We start from the raw sequence: 18386 nt of genomic DNA on the forward strand, positions 1-18386 counted from the left end.
CAACTCATAACAAAGTGTTTTGACAAGCTCCCAAAACCTTAACAATGGGTTTTTAGAAGGCCTCCATAACCTTTCAAAGATGCAACCCAAACCTCCCAGTTCCATCCAAAGTCTACACCTCAAAGAAGTGAGAGGAAAGAAAACAAAAGTAAGACCAACATCAGCCACCTTGCAGCCAACAACCAAAGAAAGATCAGCATCAGCCCTCTTATAGTAGCATGCCACCACCTCTCCCACAAACATTCCCTACCTCAATAGGAGAAACACCTCATTAGGATCGACAAAAGAGAAACCCAGTTAATAAAGAACCCTCAATCCGTCTCACAAGAAAGATCTCCACCTCTACAGGAAACTTGTGAAAAGAGGCCAGAGTAGTGTAATGTCCCCACTAGTGAGGGCAATAATTCCCGCAAAACCAATGCTATAATTTATACAATAATAAAATATATTTTACTATTCTACCCTCTATCCTAACCCAACCTTAAAGACGTCTCTAGATTGTGTTTCCTAGCTCTTAGTTATTCAACCGTCTTTTCTAGAGTACGCCCCTTAAGGCTCACATATGCATGTGTTGACACCATCAAAATATTCTTACCATTGTATTTCCCCAGGCATGTTGGTCAGATGGAGATAAAATTTCTTGCATACCAACATTATAGAGGTCATATCCTTTTAGCCTTTTAGGTAGTGTTTGGCCAAATGGTCATTTCACCCATCTCTGATACCAACACTATATGTCCATCTCTATTGTGTTAGCCGAATGGGTACTTATACCCATCTCTGATACTAACACTGAGACTCTATGATCTACTTCATCGTGTTAGCCAAATGGGAGGTTACACCCATCTCTGATATTGCCACTGTAGAAATTATGATCAAATCTTCTCCCCATAAGAGATTTCATTGATCAAGTAACCTTTAATGAACATTAAGATTACTTATTAAGCTAAAAAGGAACTATCTTGATCTTGAACCATTAACCATTAAGTCATGTGTGTTATCCATTTCAATTTCCACCTTTACATAAATTATCCACAAGCATGATTCATCAATATAAATAAATTCATAAACATAATTAAACAAAAATAATCCACAAACATACATTTCTTACCTTCCTCTTTGCTTGGTCCATGTGGCTCTATCCTTAGTCAACCCTTCAATGAATTATTCCTTCTAGATAATCTCAACTCTATATTTACTTTCTAAAATTCTTCCTTTTCTAATTATAAGGAAATGATAAAATATACTTTTTTTGTTTCTTCTTTTCCAAGAGTCTCAACCTTTCGTAATACAAATCCTTTGAAAAGTCACAACAGTTCATGGTTATAATGCTTTCGAAAAGTCACAACATTTCATAACTAAAATCATTTGGAAAAGTCTATACTTTATAATCACAATTTTTTGAAAAGTCACAACAATTCATAATTATGACCCTTTCAAAGGTTCACATCCTTTTAATATCATGATACCTTTTCAGAAAGTCCCTTTCTTATTTTCTTCATATTAATTTCCTCTTCCGTTTTTTCTTTTTGAACTCCTATCTTCTCCTCTACTTTTTTCCTCTCTCTAAAATAAACTCTCTACCCTTTTATATCTTAATTTTAAGGGGTCATGTCTTTTTGTTAAAAATGTCTTGACTTTTCATTAGATTTAATTAATTTATATTATTTCATGTTATATTATTTATTTACTTATTTATGTTTATTATTATTTGTTATTAAATTCTATTTAGAAAGTTAACATACTTTCTACAACATTGTCTCTTGTATTTAATTTTATTTATTTATTTAATCATTGAAATTTTATTTTTATTTTAAATTATTTAAAATATCATACTAAATATTATTTCATTGATTATATACATTAAATAATTGTTATTTCCTATTTTTATATTTTAGTATCAGTTTTAATATAACTTTATTATGATTATTTATTTAATAACATTGTATTATCTAATTATTATTAAGATTCTATCTTAAAATGGGGATATGACAGGTAGTATCAAAATAGGACCCGTGCAAAAAATCAACATGACCAAAAAAAACACCTTACAAGAAGCACAAAACACAATTCTATTCTAAAATAGGAAAAGAAAACCAAAAATAGAAATCTAAAATTGGCCTTGATGAAATCGAAGAAATCAATATTAGACACTTTAGAAAAAACAGAAACCTGAAATGGTACGATGGAAGAAAAGAAACAAACTACCATACCCCACATGACAAAGCTGCTAAAAAGCAAAAAGCCACTACAAAACATTGCAGGACCAAGAAACCAATGAAAAGCAACCCTTCACCCAACACACATCGCTCTCCACTCCTTGTGAGCAACAAAAAACCACCACTCCAAAAAATGCACTAGCAACATTATTAATAGATCATCTTCAACCACACCCAACTTAAGCACAAAGGAAAGACTCTTAAAAACCATAGCAACAAGAAAAATCACAGGAGTCCTAAAATATTGCAAGGAATAGCTATCTACCATAACGACTACAGCCAAGAGAAAAACGTAGTGCCCGCTAGGGGAATCTCCAAAGCACACACTTTTCCCCAACCCAAAACAAACTAGGTCATAGGGATGTTGCTCCTAAAAACACCACGTCGGTGGATGATACCAATCTCATAAACCCCAAGAGAAGCACAACCGACCACACAAACAAATAAGCCTCAAAAGAGGAGTAGAAAGCTAAATTCTTTGAACTGTCTTGTTAGCTGAATATTTTGCAACCGACAGTTTTCAACCAATTGCAAAAATAGTAGTTTCAACCACAGTATGTGAGCCATGGTCTCTCCTATTTGTAAGGGAAGGCTCCCCCTATTTTTTGCTACAAAAAACAACTAACACTTAACTAGGATCTAGAATTATGTACACTAAGCTAATTAATAAAGTGTCACCTTCATTGTATCGTCTTATTTCAAAATAAGTGTTCTTTTCTTCATCTATTCTCTTTTTTCAAAATAGATGATCCTTCCTTATGACAATCTTTCAAGTGCAATATAGAAGAGTTACTAACCAAGAAGTTCACAAAAGCTCAAAGACTTTTTATGACATCTTATCTGGAATTAGGAACAAAGATGGAATATACATGTAGCTCAAAGACAAATTCACTACACCTTAAAGATGCAAGTATTTCAGATAAAAGCATCAGAAAGGCTACAAATTATCTCTTAGTTTGCACATATAACACTAGCTTCAAACACAAGAAACAGCTCAAAGGCTACAAAATCGAGTTTACATCTCTTTTAATTAACACCACAATACTCCCAATAAATTATGGATAAAAGCACATTAAAGATGCAAGCCTAGATGATAAAACCAACACAAAAGGTTACAAGTTAACTCTTAGTTTGGACATATAACACTAGCTTCAAACACAATAAGCAGCTTAGAGACTACAAATTTGGGTTAATATCTCTTTTAATTATTTAAATAACACCACAATTCTCACAATCAATTCCAGATAACATCGTCACATTACAACTTGTTCCAACACAAAGATTGCGAGCAACTTGCCTCTTTTACTGATTGTAATGTGATTTACATCTAAAATAAAAGTTTTAAATGTTTCGCAAACTGTTCAAGTTTCGTTGCATTGCCAAACAGATGATCATTTACAATGAGCACTCTCATATTTATAGAGGAGAGGCTATGAGAATAAGAGAGGACAAAATGCAACTAAATTTGATTTATTCCACATTATAGTCATAATAGGTTTTGACTTGTAATGTGATTACATGTAAGTACATATTCTCATTTTTACATTTAAGGTGTCAAAGCTGAATTACGCAATGGATGGCACAAAGCAAACTAAGTCTCCAAATGCACAACTTCACTATTGAAACTTGAGCCCAGAAATCCATGAAAATAACCAGCTATAAAAGAGACAAAACTGAAACAAAGAACACCAAAAATATCTTGGGAAAACCCTTCAAGAATAAAGGGAAAAACCCAGCCACACAACAGAAAATATATCTTTATTGATAAAAAAAAATGTTCAAGTGTACAACATCCTTTGCTTGATGCAATATATAACAATAGGAGAGACTCCTCACATTATAAATGAAAGGTCTCTTGAGATTCTCATAACTCCTATACTTAATTATAGCTCTTTGAATATCCATGCCTCAATGCACGTGAATGACACATGTCATTTACATTTAATATTACATATTTAACATAAGTGTCCTTTTTCGCTAAAGGTGACAATAATGGTAATAACGTCCAAATTTTGAAAGATAAAGATCTCTATTGCAGCTACAAACTTAAACACTCCCTCTTAGCAAGAGAGAGATCTTCAGCTGAAAAGTCACACAAAGTTGCAACCAAAAAATGTCAATGATAAATTTTGACCATACAAATTCAAAACATAATTCATGGAGTTACTCAACATGAAAACCTATAACAATTACTCATATTCATGGAATACTCAACATGAAAACCTATAACAATTACTCATATTCATGGAATCACTCAACATGAAAAGATTTGTAAGACTCCCAGCTAAGCCTTTAATCACAGACTCTCTCAACATAAACTATCATAGAATCTCTCAACATGACATCCAACTCCCATCATGAATTTTCTCAACGTCATGACATCATGGACTCTCTCAACATGATGTTCACTATCACATAGTGAAAGAGTTATCGTAGCTGATCTTACAATCTCATTTATTCACATAAGAATAAAATAGGGAATAACAAACTAAGACTTGATTCCATTTAAGTCTCAAATTTTTATAAATACCACAAGCATCACAAGCATATATGAGAATGAAGGGGATTCCATAAGCACTCCCTCTTAATTATGATGAAGCCTCCCTCTAAAGCTCAACATTTCCTAAAGGAACATTCTTGTTCAAACTGCATAATCTCAAGTGCAGAATCACATTGCGTCCTACAACCAATAGATTAAAAAAAATCATAGACACCAATATACATTAATTCCAAAATATGCATTAGTTTCCATGATATGACAACAACCAATTAAAGAAAGCTTATCTCAAGGTTATCTTTTCAAGATTTTGATCTTCATAAAATGACAAGATACTATGCCATTGCCCAATATTTTAACTTTGCATGTTGGGCATGAACCTGCACCCTAAATATCAACATGCTCTTTCTCAACTAAACCAACAAGGTCTATTTTCCCTTGCAGTTTCGTAATTTGAATATTGGTTGTAGTGTTCCCACTGTGCATCATACTTAAACTAAAATTATCTTATAATCGAATGCCAATATATATATATATATATATATATATATATATTCCTTTGAAAAAACATTAAGTAAAACACCAGGTTACTTAGATTCTTCTCCACAAAAACTCGCCACTCAAATTGACCATTCAATCAAAAAACCAAGGAATCCAAAACTTGAAAATGACATGTGATAAAATTTAAAAAACTCCACTTTCCACATGGTGGTTCAATGACCTAGAAAGCTGATCTTAATCTCTCACCTTTTCTAAATAATGTGAACAGGGACATGGACCAAAACACACCAATGACATGGAGTGACGAGAGAAGTACCATGAAAGTTATCTTCTCACTATAAGAAGCAATAGCATCCTCCAAAATGAAAGCAGAACAATTTGAGTTAGCCAAAAGAACATCATTTAAGAAGAATAAATACCGAGACCCGCATTATAAAAGCTCCATAACACTGACAAAAATGTATGAAAAAGGTTAAAAGTGTACACATGACCATAATAGAACAAATCAGATGACTGCCTGACACCCAAAAAAAAAAAAAAGAACTTATAAACATTTTCCTAATCCACATGATATCTTCCTCTTCTTTTTCGGACGGAGAACGGAGTACAATCTTATCAATAGACCAGCAAAAGATTTGTCTCGTGCCTGAGGTCGAGAATCTATTGTAGAAGCAATGTTCCTGTCACTTGTAAAATATAGGACATTTAAAATAAGGGAGAGCGATAATCATCTTCATTGCTACTACCCCTAAATTCTACCCTAAACTAAACATATTGTTTTTGTATGTTCGGAATCACTATGCGTAAAACCTCCTTCAATGAAATCACGAATAATAGAGGAACATTTCTTCATCGATGAATAAGGAAGATGAATTAAAAAAATGAATGATGTGTCGTTACACATGATATCATTGGACACATGAACATTGCCAAGACATCAAAAGAAATATTAAAAGCAAACACGGGTGCCACATATATTCGCATGACATATAGAGTCACAAAACCAACAAAAAGATAGAGCCGTGTCAAAGAAAAAAAATGATGGAAGCACGATCATAAATAGAGGAGACGTCAGTTACGAACAATATCAAGACTGTCTTTCTCAAAGACAACGAAAGACTCCTACTCCTCCATTTTACTTATAGAGATAATGTTGATCCAAAGCTGACAGTACAAGCCACAATATCTACCAACGGTTATAAGCATTGTTATAAGAATGTAGACATGCTCCAAAAATACATATTATCACATCCATAATAAATATCAAACTTCCGACCATTGAATCACTCAATCGAGATAAGATAAAATCGGGACATCACCCCACAAGATTACACGAACGATGCACTGATAAGAATGTGAACTTCATCATGAGTTTGATAAAGCTTACAAAATAAGACATGTAAATAAAAACTTGTAGTTTGCTTGATCCTATTAAAAATGTGTCGCAGGTTTCTTGAAGAAAACTAAGAATAATCAATGATAACAAATAGATGCCAAAACAAACATCATTTGATAGACAAAATATGACGCAAAAGCAGGTAAAAGGACTCAAACATTTTTTCTTATTGCTGATATCAACTGGGCTCTAATACCATGTTGAAACTTGAGCCTAGAAAGCCATGAAAATAACTAGCAATAAAAGAGACAAAACTAAAACAAAGAACACCAAATATATCCTAGGAAAACCCTTCACGAATAAAGGGAAAAACCTAGCTACACAACAGAAAATATATCTTTATTGATTTAAAAAAAGGTTCAAGTGTACAACATCCTTTGCTTGATGCAAATATATAACAATAGGAGAGACTCTTCACATTAAAACCAAAAGGTCTCTTGAGATTCCCATAACTCCTATAATATAACTCTTTGACTATTCATGCCTTAATGCATGTAAATGACACATGTCATTTACATTTAATATTACATATTAAACATAAGTGTCCTTTTCAGCTGAAGGTGACAATAACGGTAATAACTTCCAAATTTTGAGAGATAAAGATCTCTATCGCAGCTACAAACTTTAACACTTCCTCTTAGCAAGAAAGAGATCTTTAGCTGAATAGTCACACAAAGCTGCAACCAAAAAATGTCAATGATAAATTCTGATCATACAAATTCAAAACATAATTCATGGAGTTACTCAACATGAAAACCTATAACAATTACTCATATTCATGGAATCGCTCAACATTAAAGCCTATAACAATTACTCATATTCATGGAATCACTCAACATGAAAAGATTTGTAAGACTCGCAGCTAAGCCTTTAATCACGGACTCTCTCAATGTGAACTGACATGAAATCTCTCAACATGACATCCAACTCCCATCACGGATTTTCTCAACGTCATGACATCATGGACTCTCTCAACATGATGTTCACTATCGCATAGTGAAAAAGTTATCATAGCTGATCTTACAATCTCATTTATTCACACAAGAATAAAATAGGGAATATTAGACTAAGACTTGATTCCATTTAAGTCTCAAATTTTTATAAATACCACAAGCATCACAACCATAGATGAGAATGAAGGGGATTCCATAAGCACTCCCTCTTAATTATGATAAAGCCTCCCTTTGAAGCTCAACATCTACTTCTAAAGGAACATTCTTGTTCAGACTGCATAATCTCAAGTGCACAGTCTCATTGCATCATGCAACCAATAGATTAAAAAAAATCATAGACACCAATATACATTTATTCCAAAATATGCATTAGTTTTCACGATATGACAACAACCAAATAAAGAAAGCTTATCTCAAGGTTATAGTTTCATGATTTTGATCTTCATAAAATGACAAGATACTAAGCCATTGCCCAATATTTCAACTTTGCATGTTGGGCATGAACCTACACCCTAAATATAAACCTGCTCTTTCTCAACTAAACCAACAAGGTCTATTCCCTTGCAGTTTTGTAATTTGAATATTGGTTGTAGTGTTCCCACTATGCATCATACTTAAACTAAACTTATCTTATAATCGAATGCCAAAAAAAACATATATTCCTTTGAAAGAACATGAAGTACAACACCAAGTTACTTAGATTCTTCTCCACAAAAACTCGCCACCCAAATTGACCATTCAATCAAAAAACAAGGAATCCAAAACTTGAAAATGATATGTTATAAAATTTAAAAAATCTCCACTTTCCACATGGTGATTCAAGAGCACCCAAGCAACTACATGGACAGGTCTATGACCCAGAAAGTTGATCTTAATCTCTCACCTTTTCTGAATGATGCGAGCAGGGACATGGACCAAAACACATCAATGACATGGAGTGACGAGAGAAGTATCATGAAAGTTATCTTCTTAGTTAAGAAGCAATAGTATCCTCCAAAATGAAAGCAGAACAATTTGAGTTAGCCAACAGAATACCATTTAAGAAGAAGAAATACTGAGACCCACATTATAAAAGCTCCATAACACTAACAGAAATGTATGAAAAAGGTTAAAAGTGTACAAATGACCATGATACAACAAATCAGATGACTGCCTAACACCCAAAAAAAAAAACTTATTAACATTTTCCTAATCCACATGATATCTTCTTTTTTCGGACGTAGAATTAGCCAACAGAATACCATTTAAGAAGAAGAAATACCGAGACCCACATTATAAAAGCTCCATAACACTGACAGAAATGTATGAAAAAGGTTAAAAGTGTACACATGACCATGATACAACAAATCAAATCACTGCCTGACACCAAAAAAAAAAAAACTTATTAACATTTTCCTAATCCACATGATATCTTCTTCTTTTTTCGGACGTAGAACAGGGTACAATCTTACTAGTATAACAGCAAAAGGTTTTTCTCGTGCCTAAGGTCGAGAATCTGTTGTGGGAGGGATGTTCCTATCACTTGTGAAATATAGGACATTTAAAATAAGGGAGAGTGATAATCATCTTCATCGCTACTACCCCTGAATTCTACCCTAAACTAAACATATTGTTTTTGTATGTTTGGAATCGCCACGCCTAAAACCTCCTTCAATGAAATCACAAATAATAAAGAGAGGAACATTTCTTCATCAATGAATAAGGAAAATGAATGATTTGTTGTTACACGTGATATCACTAAACACATGAACGTTGCCAAGACATTAAAAGAAATATTAAAAGCAAACACGAGTGTTACATATATCCACATGACATATAAAGTCTCAAAACCAATGAAACGATAGAGCCGTGTCAAAGAAAAAAAATGATGGAAGCACAATCATAAATAGAGGAGACGTCGGTTACGAACAATGTCAAAACTACCTTTCTCAAAGACAACAAAAGAATCTTGCTCCTCCATTTTACTTACAAAGACGATGTCGATCCAAGCTGACAGTACAAGCCACGATATCTACCGATGGTTATAAGCATTGTTATAAGAATGCAAAGATGCTCCAAAAATACATATTATCACATGCATAATAAATATCAAACTTCCGACCATTTAATCACTCAATCAAGATAAGATAAAACCGGGACATCACTCTACAAGATTACAAGAAGGATGCACTAATAAGAATGTAAACTTCATCATGAGCTTGATAAAGCTTACAAAATAAGACATGCAAACAAAAACTTGCAATTTGCTTGATCCTGTTAAAAATGTGTCGCAGGTTTCTTGAAGCAAACTAAGAAAAATCAACGATAACAAATAGATTCCAAAACAAACATCATTTGATAGACAAAATATGACGCAAAAGCAGGCAAAGGACTCAACATTTTTTCTTATTGTTGATATCAACTAGACTCTGATACCATGTTGAAACTTGAGCCCAGAAATCAATGTAGATAACCAACAATAAAAGAGACAAAACCAAAACAAAGAGCACCAGAAATATCCTACAAAAAACCCAGCCACACAACAGAAAATATATCTTTATTGATAAAAAAAAGTTCAAGACTCTTCACATTAAAACCGAAAGGTCTCTTGAGATTTTCATAACTCCTATACTTAATTATAACTCTTTGAATATTCATGCTTCAATGCATGTGAATGACACATGTCATTTACATTTAATATTACATATTAAACATAAGTGTCCTTTTCAGCTGAAGGTGACAATAATGGTAATAATGTCCAAATTTTGAGAGATAAAGATCGCTATCCTAGCTGCAAACTTTAACATTCCTTACCATCATCCTTTGAGAGAATGTGTGAAAATACATATACTAGTGATAGTAGGTTGTCTACTAATTGTCATTATATGTGAAAGGAAATAAGATGAGCATTCTATCTATTCACAATATCTTCATGACAAGGAAAAATTTAGGGGATAAGACAAAACTGATTGTGTCAAATATTTTAACAACTCTTCAAGGAAGTTGTTAGTATAGAGTTGATTATAATCAAGATATTCAAGGACGAAATTTAAACTAATTTCCATCATGGCATACCATGGTGAGCCTCGTGGCAGTTGTAGTTGTAGTAATGAAGTTGTTGTCGGTTTTCATTAAATTGTTTCATGTTAGGATCCTCTTGTGCATGCTAAAGCTAGAGTTATCAGAAAAACATAAAAAGTTAAGGTAAACAAATTCAAATTTCAGAAATGAGGAAATATTTGCCACTTTTCAGCATCTGTATACAATGAAAAGTCATGAATAGAAAAAAGACTGTCCATTAAGGCAAAGACAATGAAAGAAACATCAATTACATCAGAGTAACCAAGAAGAAGTTAATAACAAGGAGGATGTAAAGATTATAAATCTTCAATGGTTCACCTTTATATTGGCAATGAATTCAATTAACAAGATTAAAATTGACATTGCCTACGAATAAGCAATCTTGTGAAATATGATTTTATAGTAAATTAAATAAAAAATATTAAAAATATTAAATTAAAATATAACATAATTAAATTTTAGTTAAGTTTAATGAATGGTCAAAAGGTATGAAATGAAAATTTTTGACCCCCTCAAACATAAGATATAAAAGGGAGAGAGAACTTCAATTGACAGGGAGAAGAGAGGAAGGAAGAAAAATAGGAAGGTGTGAATCAAAAAAGAATTAAGGAATGATAAAAAAAGGAATGAAAGGAGTGACTTCTTCAAAACGCTAAAATTATGAATGGTTGTGACTCTTCCAAAAGGTGATAATTATGGAAGGTTGTGACTCTTTCAAAGGGCAGAAACGATGAAGGTTTATGACTCTTTAAAAGGGCAGATATGGTGAAGGATTGTGACTCTTACAAAAAGCAAAAATGATGAAGGGTTGTGACTCTTCCAAAGGGTGGTAATTGTGAAAGGTTGTCACCATGATGAGGTGTGACTCTCCTTGACATTGGAAGATATAAACGAAAGAAGGTCTCACGTGAGGAGGACATCAAAGGAAGATCAATTAGGTGAATGAGGCATTATCTACAAGGCAATAGTAAAATGTAGTGACTCAAATGGTAAACCTTTCACTAATAAAGGATATTTCCTTCCAAGCATTACAAGAGAGCTTATCAATCATCACTAACAAATCCATTCAAACAAATCCTTCATCCACCAATCTTTAATCCCTCAAGAAATCAAGCAAACAAACATCAAATCCACATCAATCATCACTTCATCTTGGAATCAAGAAAACATACAATTCAAAAATCAAGCATCACTCTATCAAATCAACATTCATTCAATCATCATCCACCAATCTATCCAACTAGAATTCATAATATTGTCACTTTCTGACCATCTAATTTACCAATGACTCAATCATAACTCAACAACCCCTTCAATCATCAAATCAAAGGAATACATTAAATAAATCAATCATTCATATAAATATATATCATTCAACAACAATTGAATTATAAATCAAGGAAAGCAATTTAATTAGCATTGGTGCTCATACTGAGCACATCAGTTCATAAAAAAATGAGCATTCAGGTGCATAGATCGATCAGATCAATTTTTCAATTTTTTGCAGGTAATGGCATTCCTGTTCAATTGTGGTATGCATTAGATATATGCCTAGTGTGTGCGTGATGAAAATATTGTCTAACAAAGTAATTTCTTATGTATTTAATACAGTTACTGATGTGAAATGATTATTGATCTAGATTATTCATTTATTAATTGTCCGAAGAAAACAATCATAGGTGGGTTTAAAAAAGAGAAGTATTAGGGAGAACTGATTCAGGTTTCCCTCGTAAGTACACCACCCTCATGGATGAAATTGTCTTCGTTGAATGTTCCTGCCCTTGTAGGCCAAGGAGTCGAGTTGTCTTGGTTGGATGCTCCATGCCCGTGGGGGTAGTTGTGGATGAGCTCAATCACCCTTTGTGTTATCCTCCCCAGTCCCCATGATTGCTAGTTGTAGGAAGTGAAATAAACAATCATTAGGGAATGGAAGGAAATATGTTAGAGAGAGGTGGCAGGAATGGATTCCCCTTAAAAATTAGACCACCCCTGATGGATAGAATCATAATGGGATGTGCTTACCGCTTGTCGCCCAAGGGGTGAATTGGCTTGGTCAACTGCTGCAAGGTCTTGGACTTTATTGTGCTGGACAGTCTTCTTCTATGACCCTTGTTCCCTAGAATTAAGTAGCCCACCCCAACGGATGAAATCATTGGGGGGATGTTCTTGTTGCTTGTGGGCAAAGGAGCGAGTTGTCTTGGTCAGTTATTGCACACTCTTCAGCTTAATTGAGCTAAACATTAATCAGGCACCCTTTCCAGATTTTCTCTCCAAACCTAAATTATGATTAATTATGGGAACGAAATCATAAATGATTGTTGAATGATTTATCTAAATAAAATAAGATAATTATTGGAACATGGGTGCTTATAATTGTCGACTAGGATCCCCAAACCTGAATAGAAATAATTGGTCTTGCGAATTATATTTCAAATATTAGCTAACACAGTTGCAGGGTCTAAACCAGGGTTTATGTTGACAACTGTATTACATTCCTTATTTCAATAAAATTTGTGATTTTAGGCAAGATCCAGGGTTCTCCCACAGGGGGATATTACAAAGCGAAAATCTGATACTAAAATCTGAATGTAAGTAAACTATCCAGTTCCAATTACAAGCTAGAACTGCTCTACTAACTGAGAGAATGAGTCAATATAAAAAAGAAAATAATGCAAGTTAGTTCACTTTTACCATTGTTTCCTAGTCAATGAAAACTCATTGGTGAGAATCTTGGTGGTATTAAACTCCTACCGAAGAACATTTTCTTAGATTCACCATACCACTGTGTAACCGTTTCAAAGACTAGGATGTTTGATATGTTCCAATTTAAGTGCCTAAATCATTGTTCTTTTCTTCTCTAAACCATTAATAATTTTAGGCATACTTCAACCACACTTATCACCATACTTTGTTGCTGCAATAATCAACCAAAGATAAAGACAGTTGCAATTAGTTTTACTAAAGAGGAAAGATATAAAATGTTGAGAGAAGACACTAACCTTTCCACTGTGAATGTCCCTTGCAAAGACAGAAGGGGCACCTTGATGAACCATGCCTAATCTATGTCCCCCACTGTTCCACACATTTCTTGCTAAATGCTTTAACATTTTATACGATAGAAAGCCCTGCAACGAAAGTGTTTCTTTTGAGCCTTTTGTCTCAATAAAGCCTTGCTACAGTTATCTGACTACATAATATTCAATCGGTGTAAGGAAGACCACCTGATTCAATTTGAAGTGCATATTTTATCACTACAAAGATTAAAATTAGTTTCCTGAAGCAAAACAGTCACATAAATCTTTTTGCAGACTTGTGAGAAGAGAAATTCTTTACAATGATTCTTCTAATTGAAATAAACTAGTGCTTGCACAAGATGAGGTGCAATAGTAAAGCCAATTGTAACATATGCAAACATTTTATATCCAACAGTTAAAAGTTTCTGTTGACTAAGAAACTGAGCAATTTCCAAGTGCAGACTGTTCAAAATGACTATCTCCAACACTCTGAAGGGCTTTCTGAGCCTTCTTGCTACATCCTTCAGAGTGGATATAACCAGGTTGCGGTTACTGGTTGAGGCTGTATTTACAGATTCTAACATACCCGACAGTTCAAGTTTCAGAAAACAAATAAAAAATAACAATAATACATATTCAGGGACAAAAGCTCACAACCAAATATCTGTTTATGAAATACCAAGAGGAGAAAAAATTAGGACCAGCAGAAAAAAGGAAAGCAAAATATGAGAATATAATTGCGAGATGGAGAGCAACTGAAAGGTGGGGGAGAAGGAGAAATGAAAAATGTTCTAATTCTCCAACATGACCACAAATGCCATGGAAATGTATAAGGAGAATGTGTGAGAATACAAATGCTGAACACTATTATAAGTAGGTTGTCTACTAATTATCAATAATATGTGAAAGGAAATAAGATGACAATGCTAGCTATTCACAATATATTCATAACAAGGAAAAAAGCAAGGGGATAAGATTACATTGATTGTGTGTCGAATATTTTAACAACTCTTCAAGGAAGTTGTTGGTATAGAGTTGAATATAATCAAGATATTTAAGGAAGAAATCTAGACTAAATGCCTTCATGGCATACCATGGTGCGCCTTGTGGCAGTTGTAGTTGTAGTAATGAAGTTGTTGCAAGTTGTAGTTAAATTGGTCCATGTCTCTGGATCCTCTTGTGCATGCTAAAGTTAGAGTTATCAGAAAAGCATGCAAAGTCAAGGTAAACAAATTCAAATATCAAAAGAGGAAATATTAGCAACTTTTTAGCCTCTGTATATAATGAAAAGTCATGCATCAAAAAGGAACTGTCCATTAAGGCAAAGACAATGAAGAAAGAAAGGTCAATATGAGAGTAACAAAGAAGAAGCTAATAACAAGGAAGATCTAAAGATTATAAATCTTCAATGGTTAAACCTTCATATTGGTAATGAATCCAATCAACAAGATTAAAATTGACATTGCTTGAGAATAACCGATCTTGGGAAATATGATTTGATAATAAATTTAAACATAATAAGAAAAATTAAATTTAACTTAAAAATATAAAAGAATAAAATTAAAATATAACATAATTAATTTTTAGTTAAGTTTAATGAATGGTCAAAAGGCATGAAATGAAAAGTTCTGACCTCCTCAAACATGAGATATAAAAGGGAGAACAGAACTTCATTTGAAAGGGGGAAGAGAGGAAGCAAGAAATAGGAAGGTGTGAATCAAAAAAAAAAGTAAGGAAAAAGAAAAAAGGAGTTAAAGGAGTGACTCCTCCTAAAGGCTAAAGTTATGAAATGTTGTGACTCTTCCAAAGGGTGATAATAATGGAAGATTGTGTCTCTTTCAAAGTGCAGATTTGATGAATTTTGTGACTCTTTCAAAGGGCAGATATGATGGAATATTGTGACTCTTCCAAAAAGCAGAAATGATGAAGGGTTGTGACTCTTCCAAAGGGTAATAATTGTGAAAGGTTGTCACCATGATGAAGAGGTGTGACTCTCCTTGACATTGGAGGATGTAAAGAAGAGAAGGTTTCATGTGAGGAAGACATCCAAGGAAGATCAAGTGGGTGAATGAGGTATTATCTAAAAGACAATAGTAAAATGTGGTGACTCAAATGGTGAACCCGTCACTAATAAAGTATAAAGGAAATTTCCTTCCAAGCATTAGAGGAAACTTATCAATCATCACTGACGAATCCATCCAAACAATTCCTTCATCTACCAATATTTAATCTCTCAAGAAATCAAGCAAACAATCAATCAGCAATATCAAGCAAACAAACATCAAATCCACATCAATCATCACTTCATCTTGGAATCAAGAAAACATACAATTCAGAAATCAAGCAACACTCTATCAAATCAACAATCACTCAATCATCATCCGCTAATCTATCAAACTAGAATTCATTATATTGTCACTTTTCAGTCATCTAATTTAACAATTACATAGTCATAACTCATCAACCCCTTGAATCATCAAATCAAAGCATTTCATTCAATCAATCATTCATTCATCCAAATATATCTCATTCAACAACAATTGAATGATCAATCAAGGAAAGCAATTTAATTAGCATTGATGCTCGTACTGAGCAGATCAGTTCATAAAAAATCAGATCAAATTTTCTATTTTTTGCAGGTAATGATATTCTTGTTCAATTGTGGTATGCATGAGATATATTCTTAGTGTGTGCATGATAAGGATATTGTCCAACAAAACAATCATAGGTTTTAAAAAGGAGAAGCATTAGGGAGACAGGTTTCCCTTCTAACTACACCACCCCCATGAATGGAATTGTCTTGGTTGGATGTTCCTGCCCTTGTAGGCCAAAAAGCCGAGTTGTCTTGGTTGGATGCTCCACGCCTATGGGATTAGTTGTGGATGGCCTCAATTACCCTTTGTGACATGACGGTTGTAGGAAGTGAAATAAACAATCATTAGGGAATGGAAGGACATATGTTCATGAGAGGTGGTAGACATGTGTTCCTGAATAATAAGGAGACCACCCCAATGGATAGAATCATAATGGGATAATCCTGTTGTTTGTTGACCAAGGTGTGAGTTTTCTTGGTCAAGTGCTGCAAGGTCTTGGACTTTATTGCGCTGAACATTCTTTTATGACCCCAGCTCCCTTGAATTAAGTAGCCCACTACAAGGGATGAAATCATCACAAGGATGTTCCTATCGCTTGTGGGCCAAGGGGGGAGTTGTCTTGGTTAGGATTTGCACACTCTTCAGCTTTATTGAGTTAAACATTAATCAGGCACCCTTTCTGGATTTCTTCTTCAAACCCTAAGTATGATTAATTATGGCAACGAAATCATGGATGATTGGTGTATGATTTATCTAAACAAAAAAAGATAATTATTGGAACATGAGTGCTTATAATTGTCAATTAGGATCCCCAACCCTGAATAGAAATAATCGGTCTTGTGAATTATATTCAAAAATTGTCTAACATGGTTGCAGGGTCTAAACCAGGGTTTACGTTGACAACTACATTGCATACCTTATTTCAATAAAATTTGTGATTTTTGGCAAAATCCAAAGTTCTCCCAGAGGGGGACATTACAAAGCAAAAACTTGATACTAAAATCTGAATGTAAGCAAACTATCCAGTTCCAACTGTAAGCTAGAACGGCTCTCGCAGCCGAGAAAATCATTTGATATACAAAAGAAAATTATGCAAGTTCGTTCACTTTTACCAGTGTTGCCTAGTCAATAAAAACTCATAATCTTGGTGGTATTAGAATCCTACTGAATAACATTTTCTTAGATTCACCATACCACTGTGTAACTGTTTCAAAGACTAGGAATGTTTGATATATTCCAATTTAAGTGACTAAATTATTGTTCTTTTCTTCTCTAAACCAAGAATAATTAAAGTCATACTTAAACCAAACTCATCACCATACTTTGTTGCTGCAGTAATCAACCAATGTTAACATAATTGCAATTAACTTTACTTACCTTAACAGGAAACATATAAAATGTTGAGAGAAGACACTAACCTTTCCACTGTGAATGTCTCTTGCAAAGACAGAAGGGGTACCTTGATGAACTATGCCTAATCTATGTCCCCCACTGTTCCACGCATTTCTTGCTAAATGCTTTAACATTTTATACAATAGAAAGCCCTGCAACAAAAGTGTCTATTTTGAGCCTCTTGATTCAATAAAGCATTGCTATAATTATCTGACTACATATTATTCAATTAGTGTAAAGAAGACCACCTGATTCAATTTTAAGTGCAAATTTGATCACTACAAAGATTGAAATTAGTTTCCTGAAGCATAACAGTCACATAAATCTTTTTGCAGACTTAAGCATGAGAAGAGAAATGTTTTACAGTGATTATTGAAACATACTAGTGCTTGCACCAGATGAGGTGCAATAGTATAGCCGATTGTAACATATGCAAACACTTTATATACAACAGTTAACAGTTATTATTGAGTAAGAAACTGAGCAATTTCCAAGTGCCGAATCTTCAACACTCTGAAGGGCTTTATGAGCCTTCTTGTTACATCCTTCAGAGTGGAAATAACCATGGTGTGGTTAGTAATTGAGGCTGTATTTACAGATACTAACATATCCCATGGTTCAAGTTTCAGCAAACAAATTAAACAAATTAATTAAAACAATAATACATATGCAGGGGCAAAAGCTCACAACCAGATATCTGTTTATGAACTAGCAAGGGGAGAAAAAATCAGGAGCAGCAGAAAAAAGAAGAGGAGAACAT

At 33.7% G+C, this 18386-nt stretch overlaps 1 protein-coding gene across 4 annotated transcripts in view; it reads right to left on the reverse strand.

The window, feature by feature from the left end:
• LOC149572673 (uncharacterized) overlaps positions 1 to 18386 on the reverse strand; it is a 93740-nt gene that overhangs the window by 46250 nt on the left and 29104 nt on the right. For 2 of the 4 annotated variants that reach the window (XM_089813761.1, XM_089813760.1), the window contains 2 exons: positions 17653 to 17778; positions 13626 to 13751 (listed from right to left, as the gene is read on the reverse strand). In XM_089813761.1, the coding sequence (XP_089669887.1) occupies positions 13626 to 13751; positions 17653 to 17760 (234 nt within the window). In that variant the 5' untranslated portion in view covers positions 17761 to 17778. Of the gene's footprint in view, positions 1 to 13625; positions 13752 to 13847; positions 13901 to 17652; positions 17779 to 18386 lie in introns of those variants that run through there. The other 2 variants (XM_089813762.1, XM_089813763.1) reach the window with 2 other exon arrangements.

This window comes from Cupressus sempervirens, chromosome 2 (assembly GCF_028749045.1).
Source record: "Cupressus sempervirens isolate cs-2001-9-10 chromosome 2, ASM2874904v1, whole genome shotgun sequence".
Classification (NCBI taxonomy): Eukaryota; Viridiplantae; Streptophyta; class Pinopsida; order Cupressales; family Cupressaceae; genus Cupressus; species Cupressus sempervirens.